This window comes from Lithobates pipiens, unplaced genomic scaffold, assembly GCF_037356315.1.
Source record: "Lithobates pipiens isolate NorthernLeopardFrog02 unplaced genomic scaffold, aLitPip1_a1.2 Scaffold_22, whole genome shotgun sequence".
NCBI classification, from domain to species: domain Eukaryota; kingdom Metazoa; phylum Chordata; class Amphibia; order Anura; family Ranidae; genus Lithobates; species Lithobates pipiens.
In genome coordinates this window covers 107488939-107511991 of record NW_027507784.1, presented here as the reverse complement: position 1 = coordinate 107511991, position 23053 = coordinate 107488939, and the positions used below count along the sequence as shown (strand labels likewise).

Below are 23053 nucleotides of genomic sequence, written 5' to 3'. Positions count from 1 at the left end.
GACTTCAAAGAAAACAATAGCAATCAGATTTCTAACCTGTCTTATTACATTTGTTCCCCAAAAAGCTCATTCTAGGCTATAGTGTTCTGCTATATTGACATTGTGTCATCACTTGAACCAGAAAAAAAGGCCAAATTAAAAGTTTGTCATCTATTGATTATGGGCAACTTTAATACCCTTTTTACATGTCTAAAGACTGTTCTTTCATAGGTTCAGACCTAAATAACTTTTTCAATAACCATAGCCTGTCGGATTGATTTACTAAAGGCAAATAGACTGTGCACTTTGCAGTTTCTCCAGTTCTTACTAAAAGAGTTAAACCTTCACTTTGCAAAGAATGTCCAATCATGTGCAATTTTTAATTGCACGTAAATGGGTGCTTGCACATGATTGGATGATGAGAGTCAGCAGAGCTTGTGCTCATTTCCTAACTTCTGGAGCAACTGCACTTGCAGAGTGCACAGTCTATTTGCCTTTAGCAATCAACCCCTTTCTGTCTACTTCTGTCTATCTATCTTTCCACACAATAAAAATTCCACACTGTTGAGATTATCAGGTGTTACTTTTGATATGATCAACCAAATTGGGCTAAATTGTTGATTTACTATAGTCAAATACACTGTGCACTCTGCAAAGTGCAGTTGTTCCAGATCTTAGTAAATGAGGGGAAGCTCTGCTGACTTTCATCATCCCATTATGTGCAAGCAAAAATTCTGTTTTTTTTTCCTTGCACGTGATTGGGTATTCTTTTGCAAAGTGAAGCTTTACTTCATTTACTGCACTCACAGAGTGCAACTGCACTTTGCAAAGTACACACACAGTCTATTTGCCTTTAGTTAATCAACCCCTAAGTGTGACTAAATCATCCTTAAAGAGGTTGGAAAGCAGACAGTCAGCAGTTAGAAAATGGACAACTGCAGAATAGCATATTTCATTTCTAACAGAATAGTAACATGTTATTATTTCCTTTTGTATATATTGGAATGACTAAGTAAATCAAATAATAGGTACAGTTAACTGATTATTTTTTGAGTATCCCAGAGAATGTAGCTGTCAAAACTGATGGAACGTTAACTATAAGTCTGGCCTGCAAGAAGCTCAAATAGACTATTTTCCAGCACAAGCTCTGAATATCTAATGCTATTACAAATACAAATCTATGATTATTTTGAATATCTAATAATATTTATTACAAAGTAGTTGTATGGGTACACTAATCATGGAGAGCTTATTGATCTCACTGAGTATTCCTGCTATTGATCCCTACTGCTAATAGCATTCCCTTGTTTACAGTAAAGCGCATAATGCATTTACACAGGAAAGGAGGCTATTCCTCCCAGTACTTTCCTTATATATTCTTTACAGAAATGTAATATTGTATTATGTTTTGAGTATTATGGCATTCTTTCTGTTATACATATAATTTTGTAATATTAAATATGTGAGCAGAAAAGATTAATGTGGACTCAATATATAAAAGGAGAGTGACATTCAGAAACATGACAGTTACATTATAAGACAAATGGAGTAAGAGCGCTACCTAGTGGTCGCAAGCAGATCGGTCGGGCTATAAATTTGTTTATCTTACCATAAATGTTTATTTCACAGCAATTGAAGTTATTGCTGTTATCAGGATTGTAGGAATAATGCTGCAAACCTTGTCATTTACAGAACATTTAAATGTCGAGGCTTTAACCCATATGCTTGGGCTTATGTAACAAGTTTCCATTTGTCTTCCTTTTTCTCTTCAGAATATAAAATCGAGGAATAAAAAATGAACGCCCAATGAACCCGGTCATCATTGTTCAACATCTTATTAATGAATGAATGGGAGATGCCTGCCTATCACACACCCATTTTACAATGCACAACATCATTAATAAACAGTGGTACAACTCTAATAAAATATACATGATGTAAAGTTAATTTTCTGTCATTTTTATGCTTTTTACTTCTTGCTAGATATATATATATATATATATATATATATATAGACATTTAATAGATCAATTGGTTCATTATTTTGCCTCTTGTGCTCTTGATTTTTGAACATAGGTTAAAAAAACCGTTTTGGCAGGAATATGTGTATATATATTATATTTTTTTATACATATATATATATATATATATATATATATATATATATATATATATATATATATATATATATATCAAAATGATGTGCGGGCTATTATTGGTGGATGAGTTAAATTCGTTTCCTTAACGCAACAACCTATATCTTGTTACTATAATTTCCTTGGTTTAGAGGGAAAAAAATAAATTATATATATATATTATATATATATATATATATATATATATATATATATATATATATATATATTTTTTTTTTTTTTTTTTCTAAACCAAGGAAATTATAGTAACAAGATATTAGTAGTACATGATGTTTAAATGAGAAGGCCTACCCAGCATTGAATACCATTTGTGGTGCTTGGATGTGATGCACATGGACATATGTGTTTTTATGGTCCAGAAAAATCTGAGTTTCTCAGCATTTCGTTTTCAAGAGACACAAACCCCAAAATAAGCCTTTTTTTTTTTTAAAGAAAAAAGCTCTATGGTCCACCATAAAACCATTAAGTCCAGACGTCTAGCCGTTCAAATTACTTTATTACACCCTAGCTCTTCCTGTTTTAAAAGAATGCTAAGTGTATGTTGTTGTCTGTGAAGTTGCTTCAAATACAACACCTCTTTTTCTACAAGGGCAAATGCTTTATTTTTTTTCCTTTTATAATATCAGATTGTCCAAACACAAGTCATGAACGGTAACAAACAAATGTAAACATAAAAAAATAACTTAGTGCTTCCTGCTTATTTCCGAAGGAAAAAAATAAAATAAAAAAATAGCTCTCTCCTAATAACCTCCTCTTTGGATTTGTGGAGGTGGAAAGTCAAAAACAGACAAACAAAAAAACAGTGGGAGCCCCCATCAGTCCTTAAATACACCAATAAAAGATGTGTGGATGGGAGATGTAACAGTCCCTGGCATTGAACGTTCTGATTGTAGAAAACTAGTTGTAAAATTTCACTTTTTTTACACATTCTATGATGAAGCGTGAGAATTTTTTGTTGGCAGTTACAAGCCACGTAATAAACAGTGCGGTATCCCTGAATATTCCTTCATTCGCTGCTCTCAAACATTACTCATCCATTTCCAAATTCCAAACTATTATTCCTATGCCATTTCAATTCCAGATTTTAAACTATTTTTTCATGTACCTTTCCAATTCCTAATTTAAAATTTTTATTCCTATATCATTCCAATTCCAAATATCAAACTACTATTCCGATACCATTCCAATTCTTGATTATAAATTATTTTTCCTATACCAATCAAATTGCAAATTTCAGATTATTATTCCTATATCATTCCAATTCCAAATGTCAAACTACTATTCCGATACCTTTCCGATTCTTGATTTCAATTTATTATTCCTACACCATTTCAATTCCAAATTTCAAATTATTATTTCTATACCATTCCAATCCTAAATGTCAAACTATTATTCCTTTACATTTCTTATTTTCAAGTCTAAACATTCTTGTCTCATGGAGATAAATGCGAACTGATCAAAATGTTCTCCTTTCTCAACGAAATTGTACAATTGTATCACTTTTTGGGGCCAAATGCATCAACACTATCTGAGTAGGGATTAGTCTACCAGATTTTACATTTTGTAGTTTTCTTTTATATTATTACAATGTAAAATGACCAGTCTTGCAAAACAATGTACCTATAATAAAATGAAAAAGGTAGAAAAAGAAAGAATTGTTCCGAATTGCTATTAGAACAATCTAGTGTGTATACCTTTATCTGTTGTCACTAATAATTGATATTAGTGTTACATTACATGCAGACTGCATTTTGTATCATTTCGCGAGGTTATGGAAAATAAAAATGGTGTTATACTGGTTTGGATGTAAGCAATGAACACTTCCCTTCTGCTGACTTTAACCAATGTAGCACAATCCACAGTCACTTCTGCTATCTTAATAAACTGAGCTACACTACTGGCAGGTCAATCCCTAATAAAAGTCTCTTTTTTTTTTTTTTTAATCTATCAATACCTACCTGGAATTTCTAGCGTGCAATCACAAAATGAACCGAACGGAAACAGTTTCAAAAAGTAGCATCATGAAGCGCACTGACATCAAAGGAGGTTTTTTTTTTTTGCAAAATACACAACACATTTACAATCTATCTCCAAAAAAAAAAAATGGACCTATATATATATTTCAATGTTCCAAATAGTACAGAGATTACTCAGTGCGTATTCGAGGCTGTTATTGCTCTTTATTTCCTTTTTCTTTGTTCATTTTCTTCATTTTCATCCTTCTGTTCTGAAACCAGATTTTGACCTGTCTTTCAGTGAGGTTTAAAATTCGGGCCACTTCATAGCGGCGATCCCGGGTGAGGTACATATTGAAGAGGAATTCCTTCTCCAGTTCCAGGGTCTGGTATTTGGTGTATGGGCATCGCTTCTTCCTGGTGGAACGAGCATGGATCCAGTTTGCTGCAGGATTGCCTAGGAAAGAAAAAAAAAAAAAGAAGAGAGATAGAGGATCATAGGCTATGCTTTGACAATCCAGGAATAATTGTGTGCTGTCCATGATATTTATTTGATTTGCACTAACATACAATTTATCTGCTGAGTTCTATCCATGATACTTATATGATTTCCACTAACATACAATTTATCTGCTGAGTTCTATCCATGATACTTATATGATTTGCACTAACATACATTTTTTTTTAGTTCAGTACTCTTCATGATACTTATATTTACACTAACATAACATTTATCAGCTGAGTACTGTCCATGATACTCATATGATTCGCACTAACATAAAATTTATCAGCTGAGTACTGTCTATATCACATATTTGATATGCACTAACATACAATTATTAAGCTGAGTCCTGTCCATATCACATATTTGATTTGCACTAACATACAAATCTTCAGGCCAAGCTTTCAGGGTGTCCTCCCTTCTTTAAGGTCCAAGCAGAACGAAATTCCAGCACAAAATTCGTTTGCAATGAGGATGACCCAGCCGCCCAGCTTTTTATAAAGAATTATCATAAAAGGAAGTCTTAATGCACCCGGAGTGTTTACAGTACCAATGATGTCTTGATCTTAGGTGGTTATGTGAGTAATAGAATAATTTTATAGCCTCTTGTTGCTTGCTTGGGCTATATGCTAGGCGTCTAGACGGTTTTATAGGTTAGTAAAACTATCAGTTTTGCACATTTAGAGCCTTGCAGGTTCGGGCTATAAATCAAACAGCAATTTCTTTTCTCGCTCCCTCTCTGCTCTTTTTTTTTTGTTGTTGTTGTACTTACTTGGGTCAATTTGTTGCTGCTGCTGTTGTGGTTGCTGTTTTTGCTGCTGCTTCTCCTCTTTGCATTCAGTGTCGGGCTCAGGTTCTTCGTTGGCCGCCTGCTCTTTAGGTGGAGGCTTCTCTGGGGTTTCTGCAGGAAAGGAATCGCACGTGTACTCGGCCAGGCCGATCCCTTGGGGTTCAAAGGAGGAGCACTCGGTCCTTTTCGGGGTGCTCTCAGGTTTGATCCCGTAGTTGCGCCCGTTGGGGTGGAATCCAGGGAAGGAGGACGTGGAGCTGGAGATGGGTTCCAGCCAGGATCTCACCGTGTATCTGCTGCTGTCTGAGCCTAGGTGGGACTGAGCCATGTAGGGGTGGTAGATGCCAGTCATTCCTGAGGAAGGCTGGGGGTGCACCGTGGACCAGGAGGTGGGGAAGACGCCCGATTTGGAGGCGAAGCTGCAAGAAGAGAAATCTGAAGGCTCCCCAACACCTGGTGGCCTAGAGGTCGTGCTGTGACCACCCTGGGAGAATCTAGCGCCGTACACCTCCTCGTTGTCATGTCCTATGATAGAATCCACATAATAGTTACTTATGGTGCCACTTGACGACATTTTAGGCTCCCCTCTCACTCATATAAAAGGTTACACTCTTAACTGTATGTAATACCCTCCCTGAGAACAATCATAGTATTTTGCAGACTGCATCCTCCATCCATTGGTTGTGGGCTCCACGTGATCATATTTACCAATACAGAGTAAATCAATCCGCTTAACGGGGCTGATGTGATTAAAAACACATACAATTAAAAATAAAAGTGTAACTAAGCCGAGATATATGGAAGGAAGCATCCGGGAGGGGGAGGGGAGGGGGCACCGCCTGATTCCACCTTTGTGCCTCTTTTTTTTTAAAAGATTCTGCTTCTTGTTAAAGCTGCCCAAGCCAGGGACTATTTCTTTCTCCATGTTCTCTCCCTGCCATTCATTTTTTAATCACTTTGCTGAATTTGTTTAATTACCCTTTAAACTGTGGGGACCCACACTGCAGATCCAGGCAAAAGCATGCTCAGATTATTGACCTATGGGTATAAAACTTGTTTTACTGGCCACAAACAAGGGGGCTATAGGGGAAGGAAGGGGGGAGGCAGCAGGAGCAGCACGTTGCTTGTGCTCAACAACGTTCAGAAACACTTCATATTTACATAGGAGAGGCCATTCTGTGTGCATTGCAGGAAAAAAAAAAAGCTTACAATGTTTTTTAAAAACAGGTGGAAGAGTACTATCATGATTTTTATGAGATTCAATAAAATTTTATGAGGTGCATTTGATTATACATTAATGTGCCCTGTAATCAAATGGTCTAAGAGAACATTAAAAACCTGTGCTGGTGAATTGAACAGCTACTGGGCTCTTGCTATTGTCCTTTTAAATATTAAGTGCATCAATATATATATATATATATATATATATATATATATATATATATATATATAGTTTTCCCATAAATGTACTAACTTCTGTCGCACTCTATCTCTCTGATATCTCCAATCTAAAATGTACAATGATGCTGATAAATCTTATATTGTATTGTAGTTTCCTATAAACTGGGTGCATTCTGATGTCTATAGTAATCAAGCAATAGTTTACAAACACAGACAATGGGTGTTTTCTATGGGTTTCATTTTAATATACACACACAAAACACACACACACACACACACACACACGTTGTGTGTGCATGTTCACTATAGTAACCACTCATAATCTGTGTTTGTAAGCTATTGTTTGATTAACATAGACATCAGAATGCACCCAGTTCATAGGAAATTACAGTAAAATATACTATTTAACAACATCATGGTACATTTTGTATAAGAGATATCAAAGAGAGAGTAAAGTTAGTACATTTTAAGTACTCCTTTAATATATATATATATATATACACACACACACACACACACACACACATACACACACTTTGTGCATGTTCACTATGGTAACCATTCATGCTCTGTGTTTGTAAGCTATTGTTTGATTACTATAGGCATCAGAATGCATCTAGTTTATAGGAAATTAAAATAAAATATAAGATTTATCAACATCATGGTACATTTTGGATATGAGATATCACAGAGAGAGTAAAGTTAGTACATTTTAAGTACTCGTGTAATATATATATATATATATATATATATATATATACACATACACACACACACCAACACACACACCTACACACACGTTGTGCATGTTCACTATAATAACCATTCATTATCTGTGTTTGTAAGCTATTGTTTGATTACTACAGTCATCCGAATGCACCCAATTTTTTTTTTTAGTAAATTACAATAAAATGTAAGATTTATCAATATTATGGTACAGTTTGAAAAGGAAGGAGATATCACAGAGATAGAGTAACGTTAGTACAATATAAGTACTCCTATAACACACACACGTTGTGCAAGTTCACTATAGTAACCACTCATTCTCTGTGTTTGTAAACTTTTGTGTAACATTATAGACATCAGAATGCACCCAGTTTCCAGAGATAGGGTAAAGGTAGTACATTTTAAGTACTTCTATAAATACAGATGTTTGCAATAAAAATAATCAGAGATTGAACTTGCATTCATCTATATATATCTAAGTCATTGCACTGTTGAATATTGCTTTTATAGATGTTACAAAGGTGGTAAGTCAAATATGTTGATGTCTTATATAGACATTAGTAAACCTTGAGTAAAACAGAACTTATTGACTATTACCCCAGTTGGCCATGCAATAAAGAATTTTTTGCAGCTCAGCTTTGTTAAGTGAGGCTGTGATCATTTGCAGGAAGAGAGTTTATTGGGGCTGTTTCCTGAAATAAAACGGAGTTTATCTACAGCCAAGGAAACTCTAGGCACTTCTGTATCTTCTGTAACTTACAACAAAATACAACAAAGGACAGCACGCTCAGTATAGCTATAGCCTAGATAGTGGAAAGATCTCACAAAAGTATCATCAGCGTTGATTACAATGTACCGGTTTGTGCTACTGTTTCCTGATCCCATCCCCAAGGACAGTGCAGAAGCCTGATGCAAGGCATATGAAAAGTATGGAAACAATGTTAACTCGGATACAGGTAAGTGTGTGTATTTGAAGGGCATAGCAGGCACATCCAAACAGACCCAAAATATAATTTAAATGGGGTTGGGCTGCAACTGAAGTACATGAAGTAAAACTCATGCTAGCTACACTAATATAAGTATCTATGTTCCATACTTTTATTAGTCACTCAGCCAGAGAGAGGAAAATGCATATTATAAATTAGTCTGTTTTTAAGAAGGGTTCAGATGTAAACTAAGTTCCTCTGTTAGATAATGGAGGAAAAAGAAATGCACAGTCTCATGTATGAATACAAACATTATAAACATGGCTAGTACCTAAACGAAAATTTAAGAATACTAATGTAATTCGTCTTTGTGTACCGTTTGTAACCCAGTAGGGCTGGCCCCATGTTGCACTTATGAACTTGAATCGTGGAATCGTGACACGTTGTCTGTGTATGCATAGAAAAGAAAGAAGACAAAGAGAAAAGAGACAGAGAAAGGAGAGACTGAGGGGGTGGGAGGTAAAGACAAGAGAGAAAGCAGAGAGTAGAAAGAGAGGTACAGAAAGAACTAGAGAGAATATATACACTAAATATGAATATATATATATATATATACATATACACTAAAAAAATTATATAGTCGTGAAAAAAAACACATAGAGCTCACTTTCTCTCTCTCTCTCTCTCTCTCTCTCTCTCTCTCTATATATGTATATATATATATATATATATATATATATATATATATATATATAGATATATATCTAATATCTATCTATCTATCTATCTATCTATCTATCTATCTATCTATCTATCTATCTATCTATCTATCTATCTATACAGAAGAAAACACTACACAACTCACTATCTTTCTTTCTTTCTTTCTTTCTTTCTTTCTTTCTTTCTTTCTTTCTTTCTTTCTTTCTTTCTTTCTTTCTTTCTCCTTTCTCTATATCGTTCTCTCTCTCTCTCTCTCTCTCTCTCTATATATATATTACATTCGCTTAGGCCAAAGTTATTTTTTGCCAATCCATTGTACTTGTGTCAGTGCAAAGTGCACCAATTCAGTTTTTTTTATATATTTTTTATTCTTTTAATCCGAGTGGATTTTTAAGTCAAAGCAAGCATGCTATATTGTATTAATTCTTTAGTAAATCACACATACCTGTACATGCATAAATACACACACACACACTTGTTTAAATGCACAATAGACACAATTTTGCAAAGTGATACATTTTCCTACTATTGTGTCATCATTAAACCGCTATATTATTACACAGAGTTTACAAACACAACATTGCCACTTACCGGAGCCATACAGGTGATGCTGATCTTTACAGTCAATATAGAATGGCTTCTGAATGCATACTATTTTTTTTCCTGCCAAGCTAAAATCTGAGAGGAGACAGGTAATTATTGTGTAGCTGATTGCTGGTAATACACTAGTTTTGAGGCAATGGCCTGGCCAGATCCCTAACAATAACATGGAAACTTCAAGCGTTCAGACAGTTTATTGCATAAGACATGCAGAGATCATGCACGGTATGGACACAGATCTGTCTCAATGATATTACCACATATCACAAGGAGACTTCTACAAGGATTACGAGTCAAATCAACTACACGTTTACAAACATATTTGCAGCTATTTCGCACTTATTTGGAGCAGACATTTACAGAAAATGTGCTTTTTCTTCCCTCGAAAGTCAATAAGAATATTCATGAAGGTTAAAATGTCAAGGTCCATAAAGTAACATACAGAAAAAGCATTTTAGTAAAAACATGAAAAAGTCACATTGCTTGGATATCTTGAACAGTCCCCAATAATTTAAGACGACATGATAAACTTTCTTCATTGTACCCTGCCATACGGTGAAAAAAAATAAATTACATGTGCTAGATCTTTAATTATTATTTATATACCCATGGAAGTACATATAGACACTTGCAGCACTAAAAAAAATGACGAAAATCACATTCTAGATCACAGGAAATGATGTGGTATGGTTCCAATAGTCTCTCCTGCTTCTGAGCAATGGCTGATGCTGTGACAAAACGTTTTAACCTAGTTTGGTGGGCTTTAGGAAAAAGTCAAATTAGCGGTCAGTTCACGAATTCGATTTTCTCTGCTCATCTTCTTTAGCTTCATTCTGCGATTTTGAAACCAGATCTTGACCTGCCTGTCAGTGAGATTCACGCTCTTACTGATCTCTAGGCGGCGCTCTCGCGTCAGATACATATTAAACAAGAATTCTTTCTCTAACTCCAGTGTCTGGTGTTTAGTGTAAGGGCACCTCTTCTTCCTGCCACTCTTTGCAGTTAACCAATTGCTTGTTGGGGTGTCAGACTTGATTTCTTCTATTTCAATAAAACAAAAACAAACAAAAAATATATATGTGTAAGGAAAAGATTAAATAATAAAAAAAAAACTCACTCAACATTGTGCAGACTTGACAATGAACCTTGAAACAAAAGTCTGACAAAAGTGAATCTATATCAAGTTATAAGTGTCATAAAAGACACAATATAATTGTAATGCGGTCTCTTGTCCCCCCTATTGGTTCCTTTCACTAGCGTACATACAGCATAACTTTCCAACATGTTCTATATACTTGTGTTATATATAAATGTGTAAACATATTATGAGTGTGTATGTATGTGTGCATGTAAATATTATGAATATCTATATATCTATATACACACACACCAACAAAAACCACAGCAGGCTGATAATACCAGGGTTCATTACATTAAATATAGAGACAGAGACAAAGACAGAAAGATAGGAGAAATGGATAGATATATACTAGCTATATACATCTGTGAATATAGTGAATATCTATCTATCTATCTATCTATCTATCTATCTATCTATCTATCTATCTATCTATCTATCTATCTATCTATCTATCTATCTATCTATCTATCTACCTATCTATCTATGTACACACACATGCACATACACACATTACACACATTTGTAACAGATTTTACTATACTAAAATTGCTATGAAATAACCTAGTTAACCAAGTTAACCCCTGTACATTGACACCTTTCCAACAGTACCCCCCCCAAAAAAATGTACTTTGGCTGGCCACACATTATACGATTTTCTTGTACAATTTTCCTTTTTGAATGAGAGAATTGTATAGTGTATGACCAGCCTTAAGTGTTTGTTGTTTATGGAATAAACAAGGTATAAAAAAACGTTGAAAACGTTATTTACCCCCTTCTTCATTTAAAACATTAATAATATATACTAAAAAAAAAAAAACTCAATATGCACTAATAGTCCTTTATCTCTAAACGTAAATAAAGAAAACAGCCGCAGTATACAATGACAACCACGACTCTGATAATCTTCTTATAATGAATGGAATATTTTAATTTCTACAAAAATTGAAAAAAAAAAAAGATTGCTTACAAATTAAAAAATATTGTTTTAAATATAGGAACTGTAATTATAACATGAATACACACATACACATCTATCTAGCAATCTATCTATCTATCTATCTATCTATCTATCTATCTATCTATCTATCTATCTATCTATCTATATTCCTTGAATCCTTTATAGCCAATGTAATTATAAGAGGAACACACACATACACATATCTATCTATCTATCTATCTATCTATCTATCTATCTATCTATCTATCTATCTATCTATCTATCTATTTCCCAATCCTTTAGAATAGAACTAACATAATTATAACATGAATACAAACACACACATCCTATCTATCCCTGGATATATATATATATATATATATATATATATATATATATATATATATATATATATATATATATATATATATTAACCCTTTAGAATACAGCCAACAAAATTCAAAGCATAACTTTTTTTTTGTGATACTGGTAAAGGTAATGAAATTATATTACAGAATTTTGGAGGAATCTGTGTAATGAAGGTAGACAGGATTGCCTACTATTAGCACCTATAAATGACCAGGCATATTGATTATTTCCAGTCTCTCCTGAACAGAAGGTTCTGTATGAAATACTTGAGAGAACCAGGGGCAGTTCCATCCTCACATGTAGGTACCATTAAATGTTATGGATGGTAATGCTGGTATTTTACACCATGTTTTATGGTGCTGGCGTGTAAAAGCTACAACATGTCATGGTTAGAAAGTTCTTTGTAATACCGACCTTTACTTTCCTTGTCTTGTACTTCTGGGCTGGACACAGACACCTCAGCCAGGCAACTTCTGTCCTCCTGCAGGGCAGATTTGGACTCGGGACTTTCCCCAGCAGACACTTTGGAAGAGTCTTGGCTGCCCGGGTTTTCATTCATTTTCTTATCCATCTGATGTGGAGAAGATAGCTGAGGTTTGGAGCTGCCGCGGGGGTTTAGCTGTAACATTAAGGATGAACTGGTTTCTTGGGTATTATTGTACTCTTGGGGTTTCCCACTGGCGTAGGTCTGGCTCAGCCTAAAATATCCTGGGACGGGGACCTCAGAGTTCTCAACAGAACAGTTCTCAGAGACGAGCCTCTGGTATGATGGCACTTCTGAAGAAATGACTTTTGATCTCTTATCTGAATACATGCAGCAATTGGTTTCCTCCTTAATACTGGTAGGAAAGGAACAAGTGGGGATCTGTTGTGTAACAGGTTGCTCTATTCGGCAAGACCTGTTCGGATCTGTCCAACTGTCTACTTGAGGTATATAGGGATGGACATTCATACCCATGTTTTGGTGATTGACTTCTCTTTTTGCCAGAGATGGTAGCAGTCCACAGGTTTGCATCCCATAAGTCCCAATGTCTGAGCTAGGTGGCATGTACATGCTGGCGTTGTTAGAATAGAAACTGTCACTTCTACAGGCACTGATCAAAGAATCTACTAAAAAAGTATTTGCAGCAGGAGAGCTGTTTGGAAAGGACATTTTGGGGAGGAAATTGAAGAAGAGAGATTGTGTCCTTTGTAGGCTGACATCTCTAGGAAAACATTCCCTGTGTAATTGTGGATGCCTCTGCACAACCACATGACAAGTAAGCCAATGAGATTTGAAAATGGCCTTGAGCTGCTACCTCCCTGCAGGTCACATGGTCCGTGGCCAGCTTGGGCTGCAGCTCAAATATGGTCAACAGCGACATCTACGAAGTCAGGGAGAAAGTGCTAGCCAACTGCTCTTCTATGGCAGCCCTGGCGCACTGCGCTGATTTAAGGTTATTTTTTTTAATATACCATCACAAAAAAAACAAAAAAAAACCCTTTTTTGACAGCTAAATACCTTAGCTACTCTTATAAGGCGGTGCCAACGCAGACAGAATCAACAGTATGAAAAATAGAAATACAGTAGATCAAAAAATTCAGCAATCTCTTTTCTTTTAATGCTTTATATTCAAATGAAAGAGTCTGCTGACCCACAGGACTCCAGGGCTGGGAAATTAATGGCAACAGAGTTTTTAGGAAACAAATCTTCCCCCTACAGCCCATAGAGCTAATAACTTGGTTACATTTTTAAAGTTTACAGAACAACATGAGAAATAAAGTAACAATATTTTTTTTTAGATATTACTTTTACACACACCACACACACACACACACACACACACACTTTTACACCTATGCCAAGAAAGAAATGCTGTTTTTTTTCAACAATGCATGCGTTCAGTAAATGCTTTCATCCTTGGCAGCCTAAAGGTTGTGGAATTTATTAATATATATTAAAAAGAATCAAGAACGATCAATATTTCCCTCATCTGCATTCCTAACACTGTTAACCATTTTTTTTTTGCTACTGTTGCTTTTTAAAGAGTTATACCCACTGTTACCACACACGGTCAGATGTTTTATTAACAAATCAATCGAAACTTACTAAAGGATAAGATTCATGGGTGAAATTTAGCATAATGGCGTTCTCAATATGAATTATGGAAAAATATCTCATTGGTTTTTGACTGCAAGCAAAAAAAATAAAAAAAGGTCATCTGTTTGTTTTAACACAAAAATTGTCAAATAGTAAAAGCCAAGGGTTTGTGGTGATCTAAACTATATGGTTGCAGGCACCAGTATAACTGATATATATGAAATCTCCTAACCTTAAGATGTCAATATTGATTAAATAGATTATTTCCTATAAGAGAATAATGGCCCATGCATCGCTTGCTAACATGTTCAGCAGCTGGATCCATATATTGTATATATATATATATATATATATATATATATATATATATATATATATATATATATATATATATATATATATATATATATATATATATATATATATATATATATATATATATATATATAAAATAAAGATCTCAAACAAAACATTTCAATCAGTACATTTACATTGGTGCACCAAAAAGTTGACACTCATCTGAGTTTCATTAGTTTAGAAATTAGAAAATTCCAAGTGCCATTGCTTCTTTTAAGACCCCCTTTTTCGCAGGCATTTTATTTCCTATGCAGTTAAAACAATAAAATGTCTGGGTTTGTGGCAATGAGACAGACCTTTGATAAAATGGAACCCTCACGCAGCTGTTCAAATACAACATCATTGTCAGGTTAAGAGCCACTGCCTTTTACAACTGCAGTTGCAAAGCCTGTGTGGTGTGTTGTTAAATAGCTTGTATGTGACTATTATACACAGAACCCCAAGGAACATTAAAAAAAAACCCTTATAAGCTGTCTACCTTGGTCGTCTCCCTAGTAAATGAAGGCTTAGATCTGCTTAGTTACTGGCAGAGGTGCTTTGAGATATCTCATTTTTCACAAGGATAACCATTCTCGAATGCTTTTAGAAGTATATATATATATATTTTTTTAAAGTAGAATAAAAAAACAGCCCACTGACAATTGTAAAATTATCAAGGCATCAATAATACCACATAGTCATTGTCTTTTGACCCAGTCGTCATCCTTTTAGTAGGAAAGTTGCATATATTTGTGGTGTATGGTGCAATAATGCTAATTCACTGATGTACACAGCCTAGAGAAATATATGCATTCACCAATAACCTAATGAAGGTTTTGCAATTAGGAATTGTCAGGGAGAACCAAACTGTTTCTGTAGGTATCTAAAGCAAAAGGGGCATCTCAAGCAATCAAGTACAATTCCTATTAACAGACTGCCCCAACATCTTTAATAAAGGTATAATGCAATAACACAAGGATAATACCCCCCTTCCTGAACAAAGCACACATTACAGCAATTTAACTGCTAGCTTAATTGAAATCCTAAGCTAATGTCCATCTTCAGTACCTAATGAATTCACTCTGGCATCTACCAATACGATATTACCACATCAGATGGAAACATTAGACCTTTTCAAAAAAATAATAATACCAATATAAGCTGAAGTCATAATACAAATATTGGAGGATTCAATAAAACTAACTGCATGTTAAAGTATAACAAGTATAGAAGATCTTTACAATGGCACGAATATATATGTTCGCACTTGCAGACGTAACACCCTAATTAAAAACATATAAAAAATTATATACACATGTATCTGTAAATATATATATATATATATATATATATATATATATATATATTCGATATATCTATATATTAGATATCTAGATAGATAGATATCTAGATATCTAGATAGATAGATTGATTGATATATATATATATATATATATATATATATATATATATATATATACATAGATAGATAGATATAGATATATAGATAGATAGATTTATATATCTATGTATAGATATATATGTGTGTGTGGTGTGGTGTGTACATACGTTTATGCAAACAGAACTTTTTTTTTTTAATAAAAGCAAAATACTATAGTATTTTGATATATGGTTAGATACATATGTGTAGGTTATATATATATATATATATATATATATATATATATATATATATATATATATATATATATATATATACACACACACTACATTTACACATACATACATACATACATTAGTGTATTTAATTTTTTTTTTGTTTGTTTTATTATAACTGTATGCCCACCGTGACACCTCTTCTTGAAGTTACACAGAGACAAGAGGACTGACTCACCCTACTAGTATATATATATATATATATATATATGTGTGTGTGTGTGTGTGTGTGTGTGTGTGTGTGTGTGTGTGTGTGTGTGTGTGCGTGTGTGTGATTTGGGGTATTTTTTTTTTACTATCACAAATTCATATCCTTACTAGACATTACGTGCAGCGAATGTGTTATGTTTCTCTCACACCTGTTTCTATCTATTTGTACATACAATAGTTTTACCTCCACCATTTTTTGGGATGCACACATTATAGTAATTTCGTGATCGTCTCGTTAAAGAAAAAGATAACCGGGGAAGGTAATCAAAGAACGTGCAATGGATACATTGGAGAATAGATATCCCATTGCAATCATTGCAATCACACGATTAAATAACTTATATGTATCATTTCTGTGGTTTTTGGAAAACTGCACTATTTAGAGCAAGAGAATTGTTCTACTGCGCTTTCATATAGACACAGGACTGGTTTAAAACGCTTCAAATCAAAACTAATAAGTAAAACATTATTTTTATAAATGTATTTTTGTATTTTAATTCAGAGACTCTCATATAATTCAACTTGTAAACTGAATACATCTCCATAAAGAAATACATATGTTTCAAATTAAAATCGTGTATTGTAATAATATAGCATTAATGTGATATATACATTGCTCTTCCATTACTTTGGAATGCTGGTCTGTCATTTCTTTCTCCTCATCAAGCAGCTTGTCAATTTCAGTAAGGTAAGATTTCATAATAAGAAATAAATGAATTATCCTGTTCTATCCTGCTTACATTTCTATAGGAAGGGCATAAGTGTAGGATAAATTAATAAATTAATCACATTTTCTTTGTAGCTAACTAGATATTCTGCGTATATCATCGGAAAAAAATTCTAAACAAATAAAGTGTATGAGTTACAGAATATATATATATATATATATATATATATATATATATATATATATATATATATATATATATATATATATATATAGTGGATCTTGGGAATGGTATAACGATAAGACCATGGCATTTATTTTTTATAATTTGCTAGAGTTCAGGTATAATAAATGTACGTGTTCAGACAATAATTGCTCACAGTATATGCAATACTTTAGTCATAAGTACCTTGGCACCAAAAGTCTTCTCCACAGTTCACTGCAACATTTTAGCTTCTAATCAGAGAAGCATTGAGTACAATAAATACTCTATGTTCATATCGTTTTCTCTTTACCTCATATGAGGTTGCCTCCTTTGTTATCTATCATAAATGGCACCCCCCAAATCCATACTTACACCACCATTTAAATCAGCATTATAACCTTATGCAGCAGCTAGTGGAGACGCAAGTCTCCCAACTAAAAATGGAATTCAGCTATCAAAGTGAGTTTTGGGTATTGCAGTTTTCAGCACACGGTAGCAGTGAGGCAAGACTCTAAACAGGTATTACTTAAACAATATTTCAAAAGAACAGTTGCTCTACAGAAAAATCTAGAAACCTTATGTGACAAGGTTTGGGATATAAAAGCAGTAACATTTTAGCCATTTGCAATACATCAGTCGCCCTCTTGTGGCCAATTCAGATATAACACACCAAACGGCACATAGCTGTTTTGGATGAACAATGCAAAAAAAAAAAAAAAAAAAAAAGCTTAAAAAAGGATCCAAATCTAATTTAATTACACATTTTTCTAATAATCTATCATTCTATCTATCAATGAATCTATCATTGAATCTATCATTAGATCTATCATTCTATTTTTCTTTCTATCTATCTATTTATCCGCCTATCTATTTTTTAAGCTTTTATTTTAAGACTAAATCAATAAAGGCTACAGCTGCCGCCATTTATTTTATTTTATTTATTTTTTAGTCACTACTGTTAACATTGTTGAAGATCCTTATTAATGTATTTTGGTGAGCAGGAAGCTGCATAATAATAGCAGATAAATATTTTACCACGTTAAAGATAACTATTTTACAGTATGTTATACCTAAATTATTTTTCCTTTCTTTCGTTTTATTCGATAAAGTATCTAAACCAAATACAGCATATAGAAGTCTACACAATACGTCATGGTTAAGTAATGGTTTTCGAGCCTGTTTGTGAAAAAAAAATGCTGTTTTAGTGATTTACTTCTACAATAAAATATTTTAGAGTGAAGATATTTCAAGCCACAGTAGTGGGTGGCAGCTAAGCAAAATAATAAGAGAGCCTTAAGGCATTTAATTATTCGGGAAGGTGAAAGGTGATGACCTTGACATTTTGGAAGTTCAAAGGCAACTGCTAAGTTTTTGCCCAAATTGAAGCATTTTTTCTTAACAATATATTTCTCTGCCTCTTTGTTCTGAGATCCTTATTGTAGGTCTGTTGCCTAGTCCTTGTCTAACTTTGCTCTGTGCCAAGATAAAAAAAAAAAAAAAAAAAAAACGCCCACTGAGTGCCATTGAAGGAACCAGCCCCCTTTCTCACTTCTTCCTTTATTGCACTTTGCGGAAATCGCTGTTAGCCCACCAGAAGGTGTCTAATATAACCCAATTATGGTGCTTGGATCCCCTACTTTTATTGTGTTGTCTAGACAGTTCAAGGTTTTGTAAACAGCCCAGTAGGTCACGCCATATAAAGTGTAAAGGAATAAGCTCAACCAAATTCTTAAGCTCACAAAATAAACAGATTTTTTCCAGACCCTGACGTTTGATCCTAAAAACACCAAATGTCATTATACTTTCTTCAAACTCCTTAAAATTACTGTTTAAAAAAAAAAAAGATTTTTTTTTTAAAATATTTTAGGGATAGTCAGGGAGTAGATTATTTTGGGAATAGATAACAAACACTTTAATAAAACCATTAAAAAATATCCGCCAGATTCTTTTTCAGAATCATATTTTTTCTATTGCTCGACTAAATAAATGAACATTATACGAAACGTATTCAGGTTGGTAAAAAATAACATTGAAAATTTAATAAATATGTACATATGGTGGGGTTATATAATGCAATAAATTGCTGACAGAGATACTCAAAGACCTTTGAGACATGGAAACTCATGCAATGTGTTCAAGTTAACACCATTTTTACCATAAAACAATTTCCACAAGAGAAGATATTAGTCGTGCACAGAGAATATATATATATATATATATATATATATATATATATATATATATATATATATATATAGTAAAGCTGCATTCGTTTATTTAAATGTGTACTGTAGTCACTGTAGTTATGGTAGCTCAAAGCCACCCTGGCTGCTTGCAGTCAGTCCTAATACTGTATAATCAGTGTTATAGATTCAGGGAAGAAAAAAAAACACACCATTGGCTGCATTCTGTAAGTGACGTTTTTAAGACCCTTTCCTTACCAAGAAGGCATCCTCCAGAGGTTTGGAAATCCTCTCATGATATCATGGTCCACATAAAATGCAAGTTGGGATCCCCAAATAATGTTAAATTTTTTTTTTGTTAATAAATTGTGCATTTTCCTTTCAAAAAAGTGGATTTCCAGTGAAGTACTGAAGTCGATCCCTGTTGAGTTTCTTTTCTTTCATCCTTCGGTTCTGGAACCAAATTTTCACTTGGCGGTCAGTGAGGTTCAGCATCCTGGACAGCTGTAACCTCTTCTCCTTGTTGATGTACACATTGAAGAAAAATTCTCGCTCCAGCTCCCGGATTTGATACTTGCTATAAGGACATCTTTTTTTCCTAAGCCGCTGGGAAGCTGCCAGATATTATTTTAAAAACAAAAAAGAAAAAAAAGAAATATTTGTTTAATATCATTGCTAATAGAATGTAACTTTTATGTTTGACTTTTTGCTATAGGCAATACTCAAGATCCTTGTGTTATGTATTGGTATGTGTTCTTATTATACACTTTTCTTGTACAATTTTCCTATAGATTTAACAAAGCCATATAATATGAGGTCAAACATAAACACGTTTAATTTGTATGAAATCAGGCAGGCCCTTGTACTACAGAGCTGAAGGTAAATCTAAAGGAAACTGAGTAAGAAAATGGTGTAATGTATGGCCAGCCTTATAAAGTATACCTCAGTGAGAGAATAACCTATAGCTGAGAATTTTTAAATGTATCTAAATAAAAAGATCCAATAACAGTAGAGAGGTCGCATAGACGCATACATAATATGTATAAATATATATATTGTGTGTGTGTGTGTGTGTGTGTGTAATTAGGCAGGCCCCTGCACTACATAGAAAGTAAATTGTATAATGTATGGCTAGCCAAAATTATGCCTCAGTGAGTGTATTGCCTATAGCTGAGGATTTTTTAAAGTCAATAAATAAAAAGATCCAAAAGCATTAGAGAGGTCGCAAACTTAATATGTATTTTATATATATATATATATATATATATATATATATATATATTAAAGTATGTGAGTTACAGAAATATATATATATATATATATATATATATATATATATATATATATATATATATATATATATATATATATATATATATATGTTTGTGTGTGTGTATGCAATCAGGCAGGCCCTTGCACTACACTGATGAAGGTAAATCTAAAGGTAATTGAATAAGACAATTGTATAATGTATGGCTAGCCAAAAGTATGCCTCAGTGAGTATACAGCCTATAGCTGAGGATTTTTAAATGTATCTAAATAAAAAGACCCAAAAACATTAGAGAAGTCGCATATAGTATGTACACACACACACACACTATCTATCTATCTTTTATATAAATACACACACACACACACATATATATATACACACACACACACACACACATATATATATATATATATATATATATATATATATATATATATATATATATATATATATATATATATATATATATATATATATATGTGTGTGTGTGTGTGTGTGTGTGTGTGTATATATATATGTGTGTGTGTGTGTGTGTGTGTATTTATATAAAAGATAGATAGATAGATAGATAGATAGATAGATAGATAGATAGATAGATAGATAGATAGAAGCACTACATACAGATGTACACCATCCATATAAACCCCTGTCATGTTTACAAGTTCATGTTGTTGGGCTGTAGGTGTACACATAGTATAGCTTTACAGCCAATGCTGAAAGGCACATAAGCCTCCATTGTACGACACTATCCAAAAGAATGCAAGATAATCTGCAAAGCTTGATAACGAAAGGGAGAATGTTCAACAAAAGGCTATCTTCATCTTAAATTAGTTCCCTGTCGTAAACACACTTTACAACGGTAAAAGGAACCTTATAGGATATATAAAACCCTTGAATGCTTATAAAATAGCACATAAAAAGGAGTCTGACAAAGTGTTGGCCTTGTCCTCTTGCCCCCAGTTGGTGCCTACCTGAACTGTTGCTCTTCTCTGCTGCAGCAGCCTCCCCAGAAGGGGATTCGGGGCCATTGTCGCTTGTCACTTTCTTATCTTGGGTAGAGGTGATTTTGCTATTTAGGTTGGAAGTTTTGAGCTCAGACTTTGCAGGCTGCTCCTCTCCCTCCAGCTGGTATGATGAGGCTTGGCTGCCATCATAAAACTGGTCAAAGCCCTGTGGAAGGATTCCATTCCTACCCACTGAGTTGTAGAAGTTAGAAGGAGCACTGGAAGGTCCATGGTGGTTGCAGACAGAGTCCGATTTGAATAAGACATCCGTTCTCCTGTTCGCTGGCTGGATGAGGTCCCTGTGCATGACATCCTCACTGGGGTAATACGACGGGTAACTGCCCCGGTACTGCCACTTACTGCGCTCCAACCCATACTCCCTGAATGCCACTTCCCTCACAGGTTGCACATGAGTTAAATTGGAAGAATAGGAGAAAGTCATAGGGCAGGAGGAGGACTGGGATAAAAACGAGGACTTGGTTGAGAAATCCGATGGAGAGACATAGTAAGCGCAGCCAGGCAGATACATATTGGGTGCACTGTTGTTGCAATTCTCAAACTCAGTCATCTCTCCCTTTTTGCGATGGAAAGCAACAAGGAGATTTCACTGCATTGAACAAGATCCATCTATTGCTCAAGAGGGCTTGGACAGCATCAACTAAGAAAAAACCGTGAACGTGTGCTGACGTGCAATTCATCTTGATTGATTCTAGTGGTAATTATGTCACGTGATCCCATGTAGAATGTCCTTATATCTATAAGAGCCCTGCAGAATGAAACATCCCTCGCACACTGCACAAAGGTGCTACACTCACACACTCTGCACGTTTGGATGTCTTTTCTTTCCTTTTTTTACAAAACAAGATACATTTCTGTCCTCCCCCAGCTGTTGATATATATATATAGCAGCGTCGTGTACACAGCTCTGTACAGTAGCAACCAAGATCTGCCCTGTTCTTTCTATTTAAGGATGGAACAGCTCATTATTTAGCTAAAACTGAGAATTTCAGAAACCAAGCTTATGATTATGACCACAATACACAGGTTTACACACAAATAAGCAGTTATTCCAAAGCCAGCATCACAATATCATATTACATTGGAGTCAATGGAGAAGGGCTTTCATTATCAGCACCATAAAGGAACTATGGGTATGCTGCTAGGAAATATATAATAAAAATGTACATTTGTTTTAAAAGTATCGATATTTGACTTA

General features: G+C 34.1%; 3 protein-coding genes across 4 annotated transcripts; all 3 read right to left on the bottom strand.

The window, feature by feature from the left end:
* Nucleotides 1-2403: 2403 nt before the first annotated feature.
* On the bottom strand, nucleotides 2404-6215 carry HOXD9 (homeobox D9). The gene is made up of 2 exons (XM_077448070.1): nucleotides 5365-6215; nucleotides 2404-4547 (listed from the first exon to the last, which is right to left on the bottom strand). Exons 1-2 carry the CDS (start codon nucleotides 5954-5956, stop codon nucleotides 4306-4308), a joined length of 834 nt encoding a protein of 277 aa, XP_077304196.1. The 5' UTR covers nucleotides 5957-6215; the 3' UTR covers nucleotides 2404-4305.
* A 3715-nt stretch (nucleotides 6216-9930) lies between these two features.
* On the bottom strand, nucleotides 9931-13567 carry HOXD10 (homeobox D10). 2 transcript variants are annotated; one of them, XM_077448068.1, is made up of 2 exons: nucleotides 12617-13567; nucleotides 9931-10793 (listed from the first exon to the last, which is right to left on the bottom strand). In XM_077448068.1, exons 1-2 carry the CDS (start codon nucleotides 13353-13355, stop codon nucleotides 10519-10521), a joined length of 1014 nt encoding a protein of 337 aa, XP_077304194.1. In that variant the 5' UTR covers nucleotides 13356-13567; the 3' UTR covers nucleotides 9931-10518. The 2 variants fall into 2 exon arrangements, with proteins under 2 accessions (XP_077304194.1, XP_077304193.1); XM_077448067.1 differs by having other exon boundaries at nucleotides 9931-10796; nucleotides 12617-13555.
* A 5817-nt stretch (nucleotides 13568-19384) lies between these two features.
* HOXD11 (homeobox D11) lies at nucleotides 19385-23053 on the bottom strand. The gene is made up of 2 exons (XM_077448069.1): nucleotides 21805-23053; nucleotides 19385-20174 (listed from the first exon to the last, which is right to left on the bottom strand). Exons 1-2 carry the CDS (start codon nucleotides 22403-22405, stop codon nucleotides 19942-19944), a joined length of 834 nt encoding a protein of 277 aa, XP_077304195.1. The 5' UTR covers nucleotides 22406-23053; the 3' UTR covers nucleotides 19385-19941.

Coding starts and splice junctions, on each gene's coding strand:
- HOXD9 (XM_077448070.1), bottom strand. CDS start 5,956: ATGTCGTCAAGTGGCACCATAAGTAACTATTATGTGGATTCTATCATA. Junction 4,548..5,364: donor GCAGCAACAAATTGACCCAA/GTAAGTACAACA, acceptor TTTCTTTCCTAG/GCAATCCTGCAGCAAACTGG.
- HOXD10 (XM_077448067.1), bottom strand. CDS start 13,355: ATGTCCTTTCCAAACAGCTCTCCTGCTGCAAATACTTTTTTAGTAGAT. Junction 10,797..12,616: donor ACAAGACAAGGAAAGTAAAG/GTCGGTATTACA, acceptor TTATTGAAATAG/AAGAAATCAAGTCTGACACC.
- HOXD11 (XM_077448069.1), bottom strand. CDS start 22,405: ATGACTGAGTTTGAGAATTGCAACAACAGTGCACCCAATATGTATCTG. Junction 20,175..21,804: donor AGAGAAGAGCAACAGTTCAG/GTAGGCACCAAC, acceptor AATATCTGGCAG/CTTCCCAGCGGCTTAGGAAA.